General features: G+C 39.3%; 1 protein-coding gene across 1 annotated transcript; it reads right to left on the minus strand.

The window, feature by feature from the left end:
* Nucleotides 1–17,206: 17,206 nt before the first annotated feature.
* Nucleotides 17,207–19,074, minus strand: LOC149459223 (olfactory receptor 12D2-like). Its single transcript, XM_089681426.1, has 3 exons — nucleotides 18,152–19,074; nucleotides 17,466–17,530; nucleotides 17,207–17,211 (listed from the first exon to the last, which is right to left on the minus strand). Exons 1-3 carry the CDS (start codon nucleotides 19,072–19,074, stop codon nucleotides 17,207–17,209), a joined length of 993 nt encoding a protein of 330 aa, XP_089537552.1.
* Nucleotides 19,075–20,419: the final 1,345 nt, after the last annotated feature.

Here is a 20,419-nt window from a genome sequence, read left to right on the forward strand (position 1 = left end):
GATAGTGACCAGTGCTAAATATAATACTTCAAGTGTTAGATCAAATTTTAATCAAAAATATAATAATAGTCCTACATCTATAAAAGAGTATATACAGTACATAAAAAAACCCAACTCCTTCAAACTTGAAAATCATTTCAAATGCAGTGTGCTCCTTCTGTCTTATATTATCTCCCTCAGTGCTCAAAACAATATACAGACAAAACTCTCACCAGATCAATATGACCTTGTATCACTAAGTAGGTCATATATAGCAATATATAATATCCCACACATGTGAATGTTGAGTGATTTGCTTTCCCCTTGTATTCACGTCAGTGTGCAATAATAACATATAGATTAATTAGAAGAGAACCTATTACAAAGCCATGTGGTACACCATTAGTGACTGGTCTCTTTTCCGAATGAACCCCATTTACAACCACACTCTGGTATCTATTCTTTAGCCTACAGCATATCCACTGAAACACCCAAGGGTTAAATCCTAACTAATACAACTTTTTACTAGATCATCACATTGTACTGTATTAAATGCTTTGCTGAAATCAAGATAGACCATGGCCACAGCACCATCTTGGTCTTAGTGATACAGTAGAGATTGGTCCGACATGATCTTCCCTCAGAAAAGCCATGTTGCTTTGGATCCCAAATATTGTGTGTTTTAGGTGACCCTTGTGGATAGGTACGATATTAGCTGTCCGCCAGTCATGGGGAACTTTCCTGTTAGAAGTGATTGACTAAAAGATCAGTTAATGACCCAACAACTATACCTTGAAGTTCTCTGGAATGCATAGCATTAGGACCCATTGTTTTATTAAGCTTTAACTGAGCCAGTTCCTCTTCTACTTTTAACTCTAGAAATCCTGAAAATAAACCATCATCGCCAGAACCAATATGATCTGACAACTTGTTACTGTTAGTGCAATTTATTTCTGAGAAGACTATACAGAATAATTGTTTAAATGATTTGCTGCCTCTACATTTCCCTTAATGTACAAGTAATTCCAATATTTCAATTTAGTGATTCCACTGTATTTTTCCTTCCATCGCTGTTGTACCATAAGGCTTTATCTCCTTTTCTTAGATTTAGTCAATTCATCCTCTTTCAGTGCTTTGGCAGCACTGATAATGGGGTTGTTTTACTAAAGGCAAATAGACGGTGCACTGAAAGTACAGTTGTGCTAGATCTGAGGTGAATATGCAAGGAAAATAAAAAAAAACAGCATTTTTGCTTGCACAAGATTGAATGAAAAAAAATCAGCAGAGCTTTGCCTCATTTCAGAGCTTTCCCCCTGATATAAAGCAACTGCACTTGCAGTGCACAGTATATTTACCTTTAGTAAATCAACCCCAATGTGTTTGGCCTCCTTTTTGTCTAGTTTTATACACATTTCAATTACCTACACTTTCTGTTTCCTTAAATATCCTTTGATTTTTTTTCTCCTTTGCTCTCCTACTTCCCTCTTTAGTGAAGCTTATTGTTTTTTTCTTCCATTTACACTTACTAGTTTGCCTGACACATAATCTAGATGCCTCAAGTATGGTAGACTTTAACACTGCCCACTGATTACAAACTCCTGTCATTTCGCTTAAATTTCCCCTTTTGAAATCCAAAATTTTAGTTTTTGTATATGATTTTTCAGGTCTTGTTTTATTATTAATTCAAAGACATTGTTGATTACTAGAACCCACATTTTCTCCTACCTCAACATCAGACAATCTACCCTCATTTGTCAGTACTTGGTCAAGCATAAGATCTCATCGAGTTGAGCTTTTTACTATCTGTTTTAGAGAATCCTCATTCATTGCCTCCATTGCATCCCTGCTCCTGTTTGTAATTGCAATTTGAAATTTCAGGCTAATGTCAGGCATGTTGAAGTCACCCACAATTAACCACTTCCCACCCATAGGATGTACCCATGTGTCCTTGAGTTGAAATGGTTATACTGGGACCATGGCTGCAGCTGCAGTCATGACCTCAGTATCAATGATTTCACCCAGCAATGGTGAATAAAGTTAAAGTGATCTGAGTGGCTGTAGAGCCAATGGATTGCTTTTATATGGGAAAGAAGAGGGTCCCCCCTACTGCTGCCTTCCCAAGCTCTCCCATTTCACCTGGGAGCCAGGGACTGAAGCCAGTAGTTCCACTGACTTACCATAAAAATGAAAGCGGGATAGCAGTTCCCTAATCATCTTTCTGGTCTATGAAACTGGAAGCGATGAGTATTGTGTCACTTTCGGTTTCAGTTTGTTGTTTACAAGTCATTACCGTTTTGTAATTGCATATGATCATGCAACATTTGGTTTGATCCGATGCTTTTAAGAGCAGAGGAAAAAAAAATAAAGTAAATAAAAAACTAAAAACCCCATCCCCCCTGTGCTCATGTGCAAGGGTTAACGCATATATAGGCCCCACACACATACACGTAAATGTCCTTCACAGAACACATGTGAGGTATTGCCATAAAATTTATAGCGACAGTAATAATTCCATCTCCAGACCTCCTGTTTAACTCTACACTGGTAATTTGTAAAGGCTTTAAAAGTATCATCTATGGAGATTTTTAAGTACAGTATGCAATTTTAAAGTGAGACATGTTAAGTATTTGTTTTCTCAGTGTAACATCTTTTAAATTGGGTATTATATTGAGTTTTTGTGCAAAAAAGTTCTTTAGCCACTTGCCCTCCAGAGGATTTACCCCCCTTCCTGACCAGGCATTCTGACACTGGGTGGGAACTGACTAACTGCCACAAACATCCCCAGTGACACTGCTTTTTTTTTATACTAGTACTGGCTGCAATCAGCGACTTAAAGTGGGACTGCGGCAGACGTTCTGACACTGGGGGGAAATGACTTGGTGTCACTGACATCCACAGTGACACCAATACAGTGATCAGTGCTACAAAAAAGCACTGACACTGTACTAATGGCACTGGGCAGGAACGGGTTAACCACTTCCCAACCACCCTACAGCAGAAATACTGCTATAGGGTGGCACGGGTGTGCAAATTCATATTATATATATATATATATATATATATATATACTGTATATATACACACGTGATTTTGCATTCGCAGCCATGGCTGCCAATCACTGGGCTCCGGCCAGTGATTATTTGCCGGCGCCGGTTGGATACCGAGGATCTTCGATGGGGAGGAAAACTGGTTTTACTAACAGTTCTCCGCCCTGTCAGCTCGAGTGCACAGCCATCCAAAGCAGTGTGTTTACAGTGAAGTACACAGACACCACTCCATAGTAAAAACACTCCCTGCACACAGTTAATTTGATTGCCACCCCAAAAAAGTTTGTTTCAAAAAACAGCTGCACATATACCATGTGACATAAAAAATTGCAACACCTACCATTTTATTCTCTAGGGCCTCTGCTTAGAAATATATGTCTGGGTGGCTAATACATTTCTAGCAAAAAAAAATGCAGATATTACATGTATGAAATAAGTGTCAAAATTGGCTGTGGTTAAAACCTCTCCCGTTGTTGCCATTTGAGCCATTTACTTCAACAATCAACAAGTTATTATAATCTTCAGACTGTCCTGGGGGTCTGTGTATTACACCAATTCTAACGGAAGATCCCACCCATGTAAATACAATGGCACCTACCAATAAGTCTACAGCATAAACTGCTGAAAATCCTCCACAGAAGTACAGATTGTTGGTGCTTGTTTTGACACATAAAGCTGTCTGACATCCATACTCATAGGACACTAGCAAAAACACATGCTGGTAGATCTAATTGAGATTGTACAGTCAGATTTTAATCTGTGTAATGAGCTTATTAAATGCCCAGGAGGATGCTAGGAGTAGGAGAATGTGATGACTGTTTTTATCCTCTCTTCTAGGATGAGGAAGACATTGATGGTAGAGGAAATAGAGAAGCTGAAAAAGCTCCGGCCAGGACTGAAAATTGTACAATATTAACTCTAGAGGAAGAGACTCAGTTCCAGCTGTGAATGGAGCTGGGACATTGCTCTGGAAGAGATGAGATAGATAAGAGCAAAACATATTCATGAGGAGAATGAATCATCACAGATCAACTAATACACCAGGACAAGAGGAAGAGAAATTTTGCTTTGTAATGATAAAGTAGATAAAAATATACTCCCCTAAAAAAAAAAAAAGAGTATTTCATACATAAACTGACTCGGGGAACGCAGTTACTATGCTGACTGAATTTATCCGCATTTATCTTCCACAGTCGGCTACCCCTCTCACGACCCCATGGCCACCAGAATCCTTGTTTTCTGAGTTCAGTCTTGTCCCAATGTTGCATTGCCTTCCTTCGAACACTGACTCCATGTCCGCTGCGTTAATTTCTCCCTGCTGGAGAGCTCGGAACTATGCTTGTATGAAGCTGTGTTCTGGAGGAGTACAATAGAAGAGGGACTCATCAGAAGTTGGTTCAGCCCAGGAATGAACAAAATCAGTGGACATGGGATCCCTTGAAGAGAGCTGGTGGATTATAATGGAGTACAAGGAATACAAATAGAAAGGCAGCTCTTGGTACAATTGTACTATATAAGAAAGGTTTACTGAAATGAAAATGCTATACTGCTGGCACATGAGAGGGGGCATTATGGTATTTAGATGTGTTTCAATGTGGTTTTAAATTGTATCACATAAAATGTTACTGTAGTTTTTACTCCTAAGAACCTGTCTGGTGATACATTGTAAAATAAACACACTTGTAATCTTGTACCTATCGAGTAGCTAAAGTAGGCTGAGGTGTTGAAACAATTATCATGAAGTGTATTTAATTCTTGTTATCAGTTGAACATTAGAATTTTTGGTTACGCTTTCATGTAGTTTCTCATGAGGGGGTGTGGTCTCTCCTATTCTGGCTTCTAATTGGTCAGTAACTATGGTAAAAGACATTAAAGATAGAGCAGATAGAGAAGATAAATTATTGTGATAACTCTTGGAGGCACATATAACAGTCATACATAAGAAAGAGAAAGACCCTACACAGGAGACAAGTTATAGACCTATATCACTTCTCAATGTAGATATAAGATGGTAGCACTACCCCAATAGGAGGTGCTCAGTTCCACTGGTTCTTTCCCAAAGGTGAAAAGGTAGCCATTCACAAAACTACAGTTTGATCAATCTGGCTCAAAATGAACAGTCTAGGAATTTGTCTTTTGGTTTTATTGCTGAGAAACTTAAGATAGAGAAGGTAAAGGATATGGAATACTCCAGAATGTCAAAGAATATGTAAACCCAACATTTCAAATTCTCAATATGTGCGTGCTGTACCATGTACTTGTATGAAAAGTATCTTTTTCGCTCTTCTGCTGACATCATGGACTGAAAGTGACTGTAATATGCGAGCTTGGTGATTTATTTGTAATGCACATTGCTTTTATTCACATATACTGTAAGTGCATTTTCATGTCAAATAAATGTATGAGAAGAGATTTTACATGGAGGAGTGTCTGTTTGTTTCCTCCTGCTTGAGTTTTAATGTTGGGAGACCGATCAAGGCTGTTTGATGAGTGGCTTCTTAGGAGGATCTGAGAACATGTACTGGAGATACCATTGATGTTAATGCAAATTGGTTTAGCTTTGTATGACTGCTCTGAGCATAGGGTGGGGGGTGGCGGTTGGTCATGTCGATCTGGTAGGCCTGCATGCTGATATCACTTTGGGTGATGGTGGATGTTGCTGACACTATTTACACAATCCTACTGTGCAAGGAAAAGTTATATTTGTTTTGTACATTTAAAGGGATCTTGATGGTCTTAAGGACATTATTTCACATCAATTTTATGTTACTGTTCATTTATTTATATTGTTTTCTGCACTTTTGTCATCTAAAGCGCAACACGGTGTTATTTTAGTTTTGAATATTTGGAGGGATATCTTCTTTTTTGTGTCTGCTTTCTAACCTTGAGTATAGTTTGTGCGGTTTCCATATTTTCTTTTACTTTATTTGGCTATGCTGCATGCACAGCAAGTCCCATTGTCGTTCTGTGAATAAACTGAAGAATGCTCAAGCACTGATTAACGAGAAGAATGTTTCTGGAAAATTTTCAATAAAGCAAAATCATTTTAGATATCATGGACATGTTTGGAAATAATTACTTTAAAAAAGTAAAACCCTACCCAATTTATGTATATATAAGCAAGCATAATACCTAAAGGCCTTAATCATTACAAGAATAATATTGCCAGCAGCTTTCCTATGGAGGCCTTCTCTGGACCCACTCACCCAGACCCAGTGGTCGGAAAGGAGGAGGGGTTGGTTTGCTTCTATACCCACTGAGCAACTTTCAAGTCCTCCTTCTTTCGAGACTCACTGCATTCGGCTGTTTTCTCCCATTTCTCTGAAGATTGCAGTGATCTATTGGCCTCCTGGACCAGTGTCCCACTTTCTTGATTTTTTTCTCCACCTGGCTACCCTACTTTCTCTCCTCTGAACTACCCACTATCATTCTCAAATTTTAACATCCCTATTAATGTCAACAACCCAGCTATATCCCAACTCTTCATCCTTACCTCATCTTTTGCATTAGCACAATGTATACAGTCCTCCACTCACACTGATGGGAATACATTAGACCTTGCACTCCCTACAACCTCACAAACACTCTCTGATCACAATCTCATCACCATCACAGTATCCTCGTCTTCAAACACTTATCCCTCCAAGCAGCAAACAATTACCTGCAGAAACCTTCACAACTTGAACCCTGCTCCTTTCCACTCTACAACTGACCAACTCTATGACAGAATCTCTCCCCTGTCCTGCCCTGGCCACTGCTGTCTACACAGTTCGCTTTCATCCACATTAGATTCACTTGCTCCTCTAACAACACGAAGCATCAGACCCCAACCATTACAACCTTGGCAGACTGACGACACCAGAAATCTTAAGCGACATAGTTGTGCGCTGGAACGATTGTGGCCTAAAACCAAATCTCACCAAGCATTCACCTTATATAAATCTTCTTTCTTAACATACAATTCCTGCCTCCATGCTGCCAAACAAGCCTACTTTGTCACTATCAATAGCTTGTCATCCAGTCCTCATTGTCTCTTTTCTACTTTTAACGCTCTACTTTCTCCACTCCACCCAGCACTTCACTCACTGCTCACGAGATTGCAGATCATTTCAAAAACAAGATTGATGCAATTCGTAGGGGCATCGCCACTGCACAGACATCCATTCCACTTAGCATACCTTATACTAAACTTGTAAAAAGCAAAATGTAGTGAGCGCTCTTGCATACGTATAGCAGCTAGAACACTTGAGGCAACCACAATACCTTTGAAATAACAATAAGAATAATAAAGTGCAACGCTAAAAAATGAATAAAATGCAGCAAAATTATGATAGGATAAAATGTATAAGTCAATCAGATTGAACAGGTAGCATCCACGGTGCTCTCTAGAAAGATGAAAATTTCCAGAGCCTAATGCCTCAAATAGTAGCAATGCGCACTCACCAAAAACGCATGGATTATGCGCATGTAGGAATGATCCTCCTAGGTATTTAATCTGCCATGAGCCAGGTGGTGGGCATCCATCTAAGGGTTGGTCATCAGGCTTGGATATAGTGAGAGCTCCAGCTCAGATCCAGAGATCCCCTTAAGGTCAGTCAGGTAATCCACTTGAATGATAATACTCCCTCCTCTGGATAGTAAAGGCACCTTCTCTCTAGGGGTAATAGCTCCACATAGGAGCCCCAAAAACAGGTGCCAGAGATAGTGTAGTATGTTCCAAAATTTAGTTTATTAATAAATGATAAAACAGGGCAGTATGCATATATATGTGTCAGTATAAGAAATGTACTACTGACCCTTTTAAAGATGGCCGCCGGGCCTCCTCGTGGCTCCGGCGGCAGAATGACATCACGCTCTGCACAGCTCCTCCTTAGGCCTTTCGTGCTACAGGCACATCATCAGAGGGGAGGCTGTACAGAGGCGTGACAGACGTCAATAGCTTTTATAGGGGAAAACGGCGCATGCGCAATTAGCCGCGGCCATTTTCTCGAAGATCGTACAGTGCGCATGCGCATGCACGACGGCGCCATTTTGCCATGGATCCGCGATTGTGTAGACAGGGTAGGGAGTAGCTCCTCTCTTCTCTAATCAGAGGTAACCTTCAGTAAAAACCACAGACCCCAGGGAACTTATTACAAAATGTGCATACCTTTAACACTTTCATGCTAATGAGTACAGCAGAAATACCAAATAAAGTTGTTAGATCATAGTGAAACAATGAAGTGTTCCTACTGATACCCGGGGCATTGTAAACCCAAAGTAAACCAAACAAAAGTATGCCCCTTCGTTACTACATTTTCGGCCCAATACAAACTAATCAATAGAATTATTAATTAAAACTGGGGCATCTTGAAAATGGATCCGATATTATCAAAAATCTTACCTGAAAAACCGGAAATCATTTACCGAAAAGCCACTGCTGTCAGGCATATGATTGCACCTAATATTGTAGACCCCCCTAAAAATATCTCTCTATTTAATGAGCTAAAGGGTTTTCATCCTTGTAATAGGTGTGTCATCTGTAAGTGTAATAATACTGGAAAACATAGAATTGATACGTTTGAGTCATCTATTACTGGCAAATCATATAACGTAAAGCAATTCATATCCTGTTACAGTAGATTTGTAGTATACTTACTACAATGTCCTTGCCAGAAACAATATGTGGGCAGGACAACAAGACGTTTACGTGACCGTTTACGCAAACATGTATCAAATATCAAAAAGGGCTTTAGGGAACATTCACTGTCTAATCATCACCGAATTTATCATAACAAGGATCCATCATCTTTGAAGTATGTGGGTATTGAGGTCATTAGCAACCATTGGAGGGGCATTAATAAAACAAGAGCGGTCTCCCAGGCAGAGACAAAGTGGGTTTTTGAGCTTAATACATTATACCCCTTTGGGCACAATATAGAAGTGGATATCAACTGTTTTATCGCCAACAGCTGAGTGATGCTTTTTTTCCATCCTTTTATTATGTGCTGAAGTATATATACATATACCTAAGGCTTTTTGGTCAGCACAACCTGGGTATCTCTTGTTTATGCATTTCTAATATGGGTTTTTAACTCTTAATAATGGCGGTTTACCTTCTTTATGCATTTTATATACATCCTTTGGTGTATATTCTATATTTATTTATATCTATCCATCTCACAGTTGGGATACAATTAATGGAGGGATTGTTTTTATTAGTTTTTTATTTGTTGTATTTTACTATGTTTTATTAATATATTTTTCTCTGTTAATTCCATATATGTGAACACAAATTAAGCATATTAATCTTTATTGAAGATTTTTACTCATTTTGTCTACTTACTTACCTTTAGTTTTTTAATGAATGTATATTTATTATGCGATTTAGTGCACCCGCCTTGCCGTGGTCTGAGAATATAATTTTTGCCATTCACTGAGGGGCCATTACAATGCCCCGGGTATCGGTAGGAACACTTCATGGTTTCACTATGATCTAACAACTTTATTTGGTATTTCTGCTGTACTCATTAGCATGAAAGTGTTATAAGTATGCCCATTTTGTAATAAGTTCCCTGGGGTCTGTGGTTTTTACTGAAGATTACCTCTGATTAGAGAAGAGAGGAGCTACTCCCTACCCTGTCTATACAATCGCAGATCCATGGCAAAATGGCGCCGTCGTGCACGCGCCTGCGCACTGTACGATCTTCAGGAAAATGGCCGCGGATAATTGCGCACGTGCCGTTTTCCCCTATAAAAGCTATTGACGTCTGTCACGCCTCTGTACAGCCTCCCCTCTGATGATGTGCCTGTAGCACGAAAGGCCTAAGGAGGAGCTGTGCAGAGCGTGACGTCATTCTGCCGCCGGAGCCACGAGGAGGCCCGGCGGCCATCTTTAAAAGGGTCAGTAGTGCATTTCTTATACTGACACATTTATATGCATACTGCCCTGTTTTATCATTTAATAATAAACGAAATTTTGGAACATACTACACTATCTCTGGCACCTGTTTTTGGGGCTCCTATGTGGAGCTATTACCCCTAGAGAGAAGGTGCCTTTACTATCCAGAGGAGGGAGTATTATCATTCAAGTGGATTACCTGACTGACCTTAAGGGGATCTCTGGATCTGAGCTGGAGCTCTCACTATATCCAAGCCTGATGACCAACCCTTAGATGGATGCCCACCACCTGGCTCATGGCAGATTAAATACCTAGGAGGATCATTCCTACATGCGCATAATCCATGCGTTTCTGGTGAGTGCGCATTGCTACTATTTGAGGCATTAGGCTCTGGAACTTTTCATCTTTCTAGAGAGCACCGTGGATGCTACCTGTTCAATCTGATTGACTTATACATTTTATCCTATCATAATTTTGCTGCATTTTATTCATTTTTTAGCGCTGCACTTTATTATTCTTATACTAAACCTCCCTCAATACTTTCCTCTTTTGACCTTGCTACTACCAAAGAGGTCACTAAGGTTTTTTCCGAAGCCCGTCTCAATACCTGCCCCTCTCAACTACTATGGTCACCCTCTTCTTCCATCCTATGCTCCTTCACTCACAGCTTCAATCTCTCCCTCTCTAACGGTGCCTTCCCCTCCCCTCTAAAGAATGCACACATCACTCCCATACGTAAAAAGCCCTCCCTGGATCCCACCAACCTTAACAACTTAAGACCCATCTCCCTGCAGCCGTTTACCTCTAAACTCCTAGAACGCTTAGTCTACAATCGCCTGAGCTCCTACTTCACAGACAACAACCTACTTGACCCTTTACAGTGTGGCTTTCGCTCACTACACTCCACTGAAACTGCCCTACTAAAACTCACTAATGATCTACTAACAGCTAAAACCAATGGCCACTACTCCATACTCTTACTACTTGACCTCTCTGCGGCTTTTGATACTGTTGACCATCCCCTCCTCCTCAAACTCCACTCTCTTGGCCTCCGAGACTCTGCACTCTCCTGGTTCTCCTCCTACCTATTGCAGCGCTCCTTCAGCGTTACCTATAACTCTGTCTCCTCCTCTCCACTTCCTCTTTCTGTGGGGGTCCCTCAAGGTTCCGTCCTTGGACCCCTACTCTTCTCCATCTGCACCTCCTCCCTTGCTCACTTGATAAACTCCCATGGCTTTAAGTACCATCTCTATGCTGATGACACACAAATCTATCTTTCTACCACTCACCTCACCCCTTCAGTCTCCTCTCGCATTACTAACCTACTTAACGACATATCAGCATGGATGTCACTCCACTTCCTCAAACTCAATCTTTCCAAAACGGAGCTCTTAGTATTCCTTCCAGCCCGTGCCCCCTCCCCCGACTTCTCCATCAAGATCAATAACACAATCATCAGTCCCTCCCCTCATGCCAGGGTACTAGGTGTAATCCTAGACTCCCATCTGTCCTTTCAGCCCCAAATCCAATCGCTGTCTAAATCTTGTAGACTTCACCTCCACAACATCTCCAAGATACGGCCCTTCTTAACCTTGGAAACCACTAAGCAACTTATTTACTCCCTGGTTATCTCTCGCCTTGATTATTGTAACTCCCTCCTCATTGGCCTACTGAATCGCAGGCTATCCCCTCTTCAGTCTATCATGAATGCTGCTGCCAGACTCATCCACCTTACTAACCGTTCTGTATCTGCCACCCCTCTCTGCCAATCCCTCCACTGGCTTCCCGTTGCCCAACGGATAAAATTCAAAAAACATTAACAATAACATATAAAGCCATTTATAACTCTGCCCCAAATTACATCACCGATCTTGTCTCCAAATATCACCCAAACCGTACTTTCCGCTCCTCGCATGACCTCCTGCTCTCTAGCGCCCTTGTCTCCTCCTCCCATGCTCCTCTCCAGGACTTCTCCAGAGCTTCCCCCATCCTCTGGAATTCTCTACCCCAATTTATCAGATTATCGCCTACTCTGCTCACTTTTAGGCAATCTCTGAAAACCTCTCTTCAGGGAAGCCTATCCTGCCGTCAGCTAACAATGTAATCTTCTACTCTTCCTACCAGTCCATCCCCCACAGTTACTACCTTTTTGTACCACTAGCCCCTCCTTCCTAGTTTGTAAGCTCCGAGGAGCAGGGCCATTCTATCCCTCTTGTATTGAACTGTATTGTTGCTGTATTGTCTCCCGTTATATTGTAAAGTGCTGAGCAAACTGTTGGTGCTATATAAATCCTGTATAATAATAATAATATTCTGACAGATGGATACCTTCTCAAAATCAGGCTCCTGCATGTTCTTACATGGTTTAAATATATAAATGACATCTTTGCAATCTAGGATGGTCCACTAAATGTGTTATTGATTTTATGAAAACCAATGTAAATGATTTTAATGTGAGTTTCACCATGTTTTATGGTCATGACCTCTTACCTTTTTTTGTATACAATGATTAAGGATGCAAAGGACCATTTAACCACCAGCCTATATCATAAATCTACAGCAGGGAATTCTATCCTGCACACATCCAGCCTTCACCTCAAACCTTTGGTGGAATCTATACCATATAGCCAGCATTTTCAGCTACGTCACAATTGCTCTGAAGATCATACATTTAAAATAGAAGCAGACAAATCGAGAGAACAGTTGCTTTTGAGGGGTTACTTCCCCACCTGTTTGAAAAAGGCATGCAAACGAGCAAAGATCAAACTAGACATGATTTATTATATTGTTAAAACAAAAACACCAAAGTGGTACCAGAATCATTACCAGGTTCTCTAATCAACAAGCCAACTTTCATAAAATTGTACAGAAATATTGGCATCTTTTAACTATTGGCCTTAGTATAAGCCCATTTGTACCAGACAGACCAGCTTTCACCTTTAAAAGAGCAGGTTTTTTGTGATGTGGTTCAGATTGAATATAGGGGCACAGAGGTGATCCCTGCAAGCTCTTTGGAACTTTTAAATGTGGTGGTTGCAATTATTGTCGACATATGGACATATACATCTATTATACTTCCACAAGGATTGAAATTTGTACCCCAACATTTTGCAAATTGCAAAACTAAAGGGGTCACTTATTTGGTTTGATGCGATTGTAATAGCTACTATGTAGGAAGCGAGTTTATCGCCACAATTTCAGTTTGAGATCCTGTAATAAAGATTTTCCCTTAGGATGACATGTTAGAAATATACAGTACAGGGAGGGATTTTTCTGAGAATACGTTTCCTCATTCTTGACCGAGTACATCCAGGCTCACATGGAGGACACTTGAATAAATTACTCCTCCAACGTCAGCTGGATATATAAACTTGGAGCCACATCTTTTCCAGGTTTAAATTAATCCATTTTTTTTAGACCATACTTAGAGAGATTCATCTCTGGAGGATGAGAAGAGTGACAGGCCTCATTCATTGATCATTCAGTCACATTTGTTGCTTTTTTACATCTTTAATAGCTTGGAGTATTAACTACTGTATAATTTAGGTATTCGCTAGCAGATTGTGAACACAGATATATTCACATATATGTCAAACAGACTAGGCTATTCCCTTTTATGCTTCCTATGTTCCTCTGTTGTCCTTTTCTTTATATCCTTATTTTCTGCTATTCATCATTTATGTTGTTTTTAGATTGTTTTTGACATGATAAATTGTTTTGCCATTTACGAATATATCCATATATTTCAATTGTATTCAGTTGGCAGGTAGTGCTATTTATATTCTTCCCAGTAGGTGGAGTGTCTGGGTCCCTCACACTGCCTATCACCATCTGGCACATGTGGGCCGTCTGCTGCTAAGGTGGCAGCGGTGGTGACCTCTCCTCAGGTATCGCCGCTTCCAGAATAGCAATTTATTCCGACAGCTGCTGCTCTATTATATATGGACAATTGTTTTCAAAGATTTCATGGCCCTGGATGGGTGAACAACGTTGCAGCCATCTTTCCCTTAGCCACTGTATATACAGTGAGTCCTTCCATACATGATTATTTCATTCATTCCAAAAGAAGTTTCCATTCATTGAATGCTCTTTGAGTCTACATACATCTTTTTGTGATCATATATACAATTTCCACAGTAAACTAATGTTTTTTCTTAATGTAAGTCCTTTTTTTTTTTTAAATATCATTAGGCATAATAAGGCCCTACGTGGCTACATTATATATATATATATATATATATATATATATATATATATATATATATATATATAGTAAATAAAATTTAGCCAGGTAGGAGATATTATTAAATTCCAAAAGCATGGATGAGGTTCATATTCCTGACTGTTTATGGTGACCTCAGTGGTAGTTGCGGACAGTGGTGTACCCAGATAACATCAGCTTTTAGCACCTTTGTATTACCTTTGATTTTTAAATATTTATGTGGTCATATCAAACAAGTTTGAATCTACGGGTCAGAATGATGTACTTAAATATTGTTCAAATTTCAATATGCCTACTCAATCCAGAATGAAGGTGTTAATGTGTATTGTTCTTGCATTATTGAATACATTTATAGTCATTTGTTGCATCCCTGAAGAAAAGAATTCTCAATCTCTAAACACGTTGGACGTATTACTATCATATTGACTATATGAAGTACTGTATATGCAATCTTATGTAATTATGACCACTGATCTGTCAATAGAATTACTTTTTTAATAATTATGTATCAATAAATCATTTGTGATTTTAAAAACGTTCTGTTTTTGGTATTTTGGCTCATTGATCAGTGCTGCCCTTTAAAGTCTCACTTCCAAGAGGAAACATTTTTCTTGTCTGTATTGCTCTGATGGATGATGGTGGCCTCAAGTTCCCACTTACAATACCCCACTTCATGTCTATGTGCAATCACTATATCTGTGGCTTCACATCATTGCTCAGGGTGGGTTTCATGATGTTATAAACAGCAGAACATGCCTGTACAATGATCGTCTGTACCATTGTACCACTGGAACCACATGTGACTGGGGGTCAATGCAGGAGAACAGCTGGGAAACAGGACAAGAGCGTTTTCACCTCCTAACACAAAGTGGAAGGACAAGGATCTTTATAGCATATAAGTAGGGTTTTAGGCTTATCATAAAAATAAAAGAGAACTTTTTTATGCCTGAAGCTTCTCCTAGTTTTCCTTGTGGTGCTGCTTACACACAGCTTGATTGCATCGAAGTCTAAGGGGCCGTTATGATTCTCAGTGAGGGTACAGATTTGTTGCAGGAGACACTGCAAAGCCCTTAGTTCACAGTGACTGTGATCATTTTTAAACCAAGAAATGCTAATGATTTATTTTTTTTATTTTAATAAAAAAATTTTGCACAAAAAAAACTCAAAACAGTGCAGCCAATACTTTAGGCACAGAAAAGATGAAGAACATTATCTATCTCAGGTATGCAAAGATCAAAATATGTCCTGGATATTTATTCTTCGCACAATAAGATTTTGTTACACATAACAATGCAATTTGTAGTTCAAACACTCCAGTACATTTTCTGAATAGATATCATTTCAGGCCTAGGAAGGTCCAGTTGGGGAGTACATTGCAAACGTTTTGTTGGTGGAGTAGGCAATACATATTTATACATTTTAAGAAATACAATAAACTACACCCTTCCTGACCAGGTCATTTTTTGCTATTTGGCACTGTGCAACTTTAAGTGGCAATTACGCAATCATGCAACGCTGTACTCAAATGAAATTTATATCCTTTTTTTCAGACAAATAGAGTTTTCTTTTGGTGGTATTTGATCACAATTGTTTTTTTTTTGTTTACTTTTTTGCGAAATAAATGAAAAAAGACCTACATTTTTTAATTAAAAAAACAATATTTTCTACTGTTAAAAAAAATTATATCCAATAAACTCAAATTCTGTCATAAATGTAGGCCAAAATGTTTTCTACTTACATGTCTTTGGTAAAAAAAAATCCAAATAAGTGTCACACCCAATCTCTTCTCCCTCTTCCTCTTCAGGGCCCTCTGCATTTGCTGGTAAGCCTGATGCAAGGGGTAAATGCTCTTTGACTGTCACTGTGTCCTGGGCAGCTAATGGAGTGAGCAATTTTTGTACCAGATCAGTAATCAAGGATAAGCTCCCCTTTTGTAACATGTGACACCCATATTCGGGATGTAACATGCAACTAATAGACCGGACCCTTCTTCACCATGATCCCCGCTGTGTCAGCTAGCAGGGTATCTTCTGCTCCCCACTAGCTGTCACAATTTAAAAAATTGACTTCACTGAGCTCCTGAGAGCAGCCTATTTTTTCACAAATGTTTTTAGAAGCAGTCCGCATGCCTAGGTGCTTGATTTTATGCATCTGTGGCCATGGAGGTGATTGGAACACCTGAATCCAATGATTTGGAGCGGTGTCCCAATACTTTTGCAATATAATGTATATACAGTGAGGTATATATATATATATATATATATATATATATATATGGACACAGGCACAATTTTAGTTTTTTTCAGGTATTTACCAAAACATATTCACACTATAGTTATATATTTGATATGGATGGAAAGTGCACACTCTCAGGTTTACTTTGAGAGCATGTACATCCAAATTGGAGGAAGGGTTTAGGAATTAAAGCTCATAAGAGTAGCCACCCCCCCTTTTTCAAGGGACAAAAAGTAATTGGACAATTGAATTGAAAGCTGTTTCATGGCCAGGTGTGGGCTACTCCTTTGTTATTTCTTCATCAATTAAGCAGGTAAAAGGTCTGGAGTTGATTCTAAGTGTGGTATTTGCATTTTGAATCTATTGCTGTGAACCTGCATCATGCGTTCAAAGAAGTTGTCCATGCAAGTGAAACAGGTCATTGCAAGGCTTCGAAAATGAAACAAATCCATCAGAGAGAAAGCAGCAACATTAGGAGTGGCCAAATCAACAGTTTGGTACATTCTGAGGAAAGAAGAATGCACTGGTGAGCTCAGCAACATAAAAAAGCATAGACGTTCACAGAAGACAACAATGATGAGCGCAGGATCCTCTCTATGGTAAAGAAAAACCCATTCACAACATCCAGACAAGTGAAGGACACTCTCCAGGAGGTGGGAGTATCATTGTCACAGTCTACAATCAAGAGAAGACTTCACAAGAGCAAATACAGAGGGTTCACCACAAGGTTCATACCATTCATAAGCCTAAAGATTAGAAAAGCCAGATTAGACTTTGCCAAAAAAATCTAAAAAAGCCAGACCAGTTCTGGAAAAGCATTCTTTGGACGATTGAAATAAAGATTAATCTGTACCAGAATGACAAGAAGAAAAAGTGTGGAAAAAGATTGGAACAGCTCATGATCCAAAGCACACAGTGTCATCTGTAAAACATGGTGGAGGCAGTGTGATGGCATGGGCATGCATGGCTTTCAGTGGCACTGAGTCATTGGTGTTTATTGATGATTTATGACAGAAGCAGCCGGATAAATTCTGCAGTGTTTAGACATATATCAGCCCAGATTCAGCCAAATGCAGCAAAGTTGATTGAGCGGCACTTCACAGTACAGATGGACAATGATCCAAAGCACACTGCAAAAGCAACCCAGGAGCTTTTGAAGGAAAAGAAGTGGAATATTCTGCAATGGCCCGAGTCAACCACCTGATCTCAACCCAATTGAGCATTCATTTCACTTGCTGAAGGCAAAACTAAAAGCAGAAAGACCCACAAACAAAGAACAACCAAAGACAGCTGCATTTAGAGCCGTGCAAAGCATCAAAAAGGAGGAAATCCAGTCTTTGGTAATGTCCATGGGTTTCAGACTTCAGGCAGTCATTGTCAGTAAAGAATTCTCAACAAAATATTAAAAATGAACATTTTATTTATGATTATATTCATTTGTCCAATTACATTTGAGCCCCTGAAAATGGAGGGACTGTGTATAAAAAAAGATGTAGTTCCTAAAATTTGTACTGATATTTATGTTCAACCCCTTGAATTAAAGCTGAAAGTCTACACTTCAGATTAATTTGGATTGTTTCAATTTAATTTATTCTGGTGGCATACAGAGCCAAAAGTATGAAAATTGTGCCTGTGTCCAAATATATATGGACCATACATTGTACATTCGCACACACAGCATGTGTATTGCAAGGTGTAAGGAACATATGCCAATTTTTAGATGTACAGTATTTGTCTAAGCAATAGTGACCCACTCATAATGTTTTTAGCTTAGGCCATGCAATGTCCATCTATTGATCATCTTCATCAGAGCTTTCCTCATATCTTTATTGCGTAAGGTATAAATAACTGGGTTCAGGGCTGGTGTCACTACAGTAAACAGAATTGCTATTACTCTGTCTTGATCTAATTCATGTTCTGCTGAAGTACGTAAGTAAGTAAAAACAGCTGTGCCATAAAGAAGGAACACAACAGTGAGGTGGGCACTGCAAGTAGACAATGCATTCTTTCTTCCCTGTAATGTCTTTATCCTCAGAAGAAATTTACTGATGCATAGGTAAGAAAGAAATGTTAAGATGAAGGATGTTGTTGCCAGTGACCCGGTAACCCTGATGAGAAGCTTCAGATTAAGAGATGTGTCTGTACAAGCCAACTTTAACACTGGTTTAACATCACAGAAGAAATGGTTAACTGTATTTGGTCCACAAAACGGAAGCTTTGCTGTCAGAACAGTGTGTATCAATGCATGGAAAAAGCCTGTCACCCAGCATGTTATCGCCATACTCATGCAAACATTAGTGTTCATGATTTTAAGGTACCGTAGTGGATGACCAATTGCCACATATCGGTCAAGGGACATTATAGTAAGAAGCATGACTTCTGAGCTTCCAAGAAAATGGAAGAAATGTATCTGACAAATACAGCCAGCAAAAGTAATGACCTTCTTGAGAGATAAAAAATCAGCAAGCATCTTGGGAACCGCAACAGAGGAAAAACATAAGTCAATAAAAGACAAATTCCACAGAAAGAAATACATGGGTGTGTGGAGACTTTTATCCATTCGTGTTACCACCATGATTGACAAGTTCCCCAAAACAGTCATAATGTAAAATATTGCAAATATCCCAAAAAGGGTAACTTCAACCTCCTTCAGGTTGGTGAGCCCAAGCAGGATGAATTCATTTACTGAGGTCTGATTATTTACATTCATTGGATTTTGTACAAGAGTAAAGTTGTGAAGTGTTTCAATAAAGTTGCAGGTATTCTAAGTCATTCATCTTGAGTATAGGGAGAAGATTAGAATTATTCCACAAACATTGTATATTATAATGTTATATGCTGAATATTTAAAACACTATTTTTGGTACTCACCATAAGATCTTTGTATGGAAGTACATTGAGGAGCATAGGATGTTTTTCACCGTTGTGTCACACTATCACCTACTTGGAAAATTAGACATTGGCAAATAAAAAAAACAGAAAAACTGTAGGTCAGCGGGAGTGGACCTGTATTCCTTAATGGACTCATAGAAGAGGATTTTATGGCAAGTACAAAAATACTATATTCCTTATCATCTGTTGAGGAAAACAGGACTGACTGAAGAAAAGCCACCAGTAATAACACTAACAGACTCAAGAAACAACAGAAAAGTGCAGGTTAAAGCCACATGAAATTCCTTATGCCTAAAGCTGTCATCAGATGAGGCCACAACCTCTATTTGGTAGAGCAAAAATGTAAGAACTGAAGAATTGGTGGCAGTCTTGCATTGGGAATGGATGCTTGATGCCAGAAGAACAAAAGACATTCACATAAACAGTGATGTTCTGTATGTCCCACAGGGAAGGGAGCAAATGAAACCTAAGACACAGCTTGGAACTGGTTAGCTGAAGCACCCAAAAGATGAAAAGAGAACCAAATGACCCACATGATCCATCTGGGATGTCCAACAAAAGTTGTGAGTAGCTGAGAGAGTAGCTGGTTGGCTGTTTTGTGTTGTACCAGAGCATAATGTTTTCATATACCATGCTTCATAAAGCGCTTTATGATATTTCATATATGTTGGCCCACTCTGTCTCTTAATGTTTGAGTGGTCCTGCCCACATACTGTAAGCCACATGAGCACTCCAGCAGCTATACCGTGAAGACAGTGTTGCAAGTTATGAGAGATTTAATTGGATTTGATTATCCTGTATTGATGGATGTTATTGTGTGTGCTCAATTTTTTATTGAGTCATGGGAGCAGGGCTTTGTGTTCCCTGCTTTGGTTTAATTCTGCTTGGTGCAAGAATGATTTTTAAGACCGTTACATGCCTAAACGTCCATCTTGGGTTATTTGGTAATGTTACCTTTAAATGTGGGTCCTTTAGGAGAATGTTCCAGTGGAATTGCACTGTTTTTATTATAGTATAGTGGGTGTTATATCTTGTGATGAAGTTACAATTTTTGTTGATTACTTGCGAGCCACTAATAAGAGTTGAAAAATGATCGCTGACAATATCACATTCTCATACTGTGTATATAAAACTTAAAAAAACTCTACATGTCGCACTCGCAG

This window comes from Staurois parvus, unplaced genomic scaffold (assembly GCF_062004578.1).
Source record: "Staurois parvus isolate SC_StPar_1 unplaced genomic scaffold, SC_StPar_1.0 ptg000267l, whole genome shotgun sequence".
NCBI classification, from domain to species: Eukaryota; Metazoa; Chordata; class Amphibia; order Anura; family Ranidae; genus Staurois; species Staurois parvus.

What these genes read in the sequence shown, in the direction of transcription:
- LOC149459223 (XM_089681426.1), bottom strand. Translation starts at nt 19,074, where the DNA reads ATGAATGTAAATAATCAGACCTCAGTAAATGAATTCATCCTGCTTGGG. An exon ending in ATGAAGATGATCAATAGATG is followed by an intron (nt 17,531 to 18,151) that starts GACATTGCATGG and finishes GAATATTCCACT; the next exon opens with TCTTTTCCTTCAAAAGCTCC.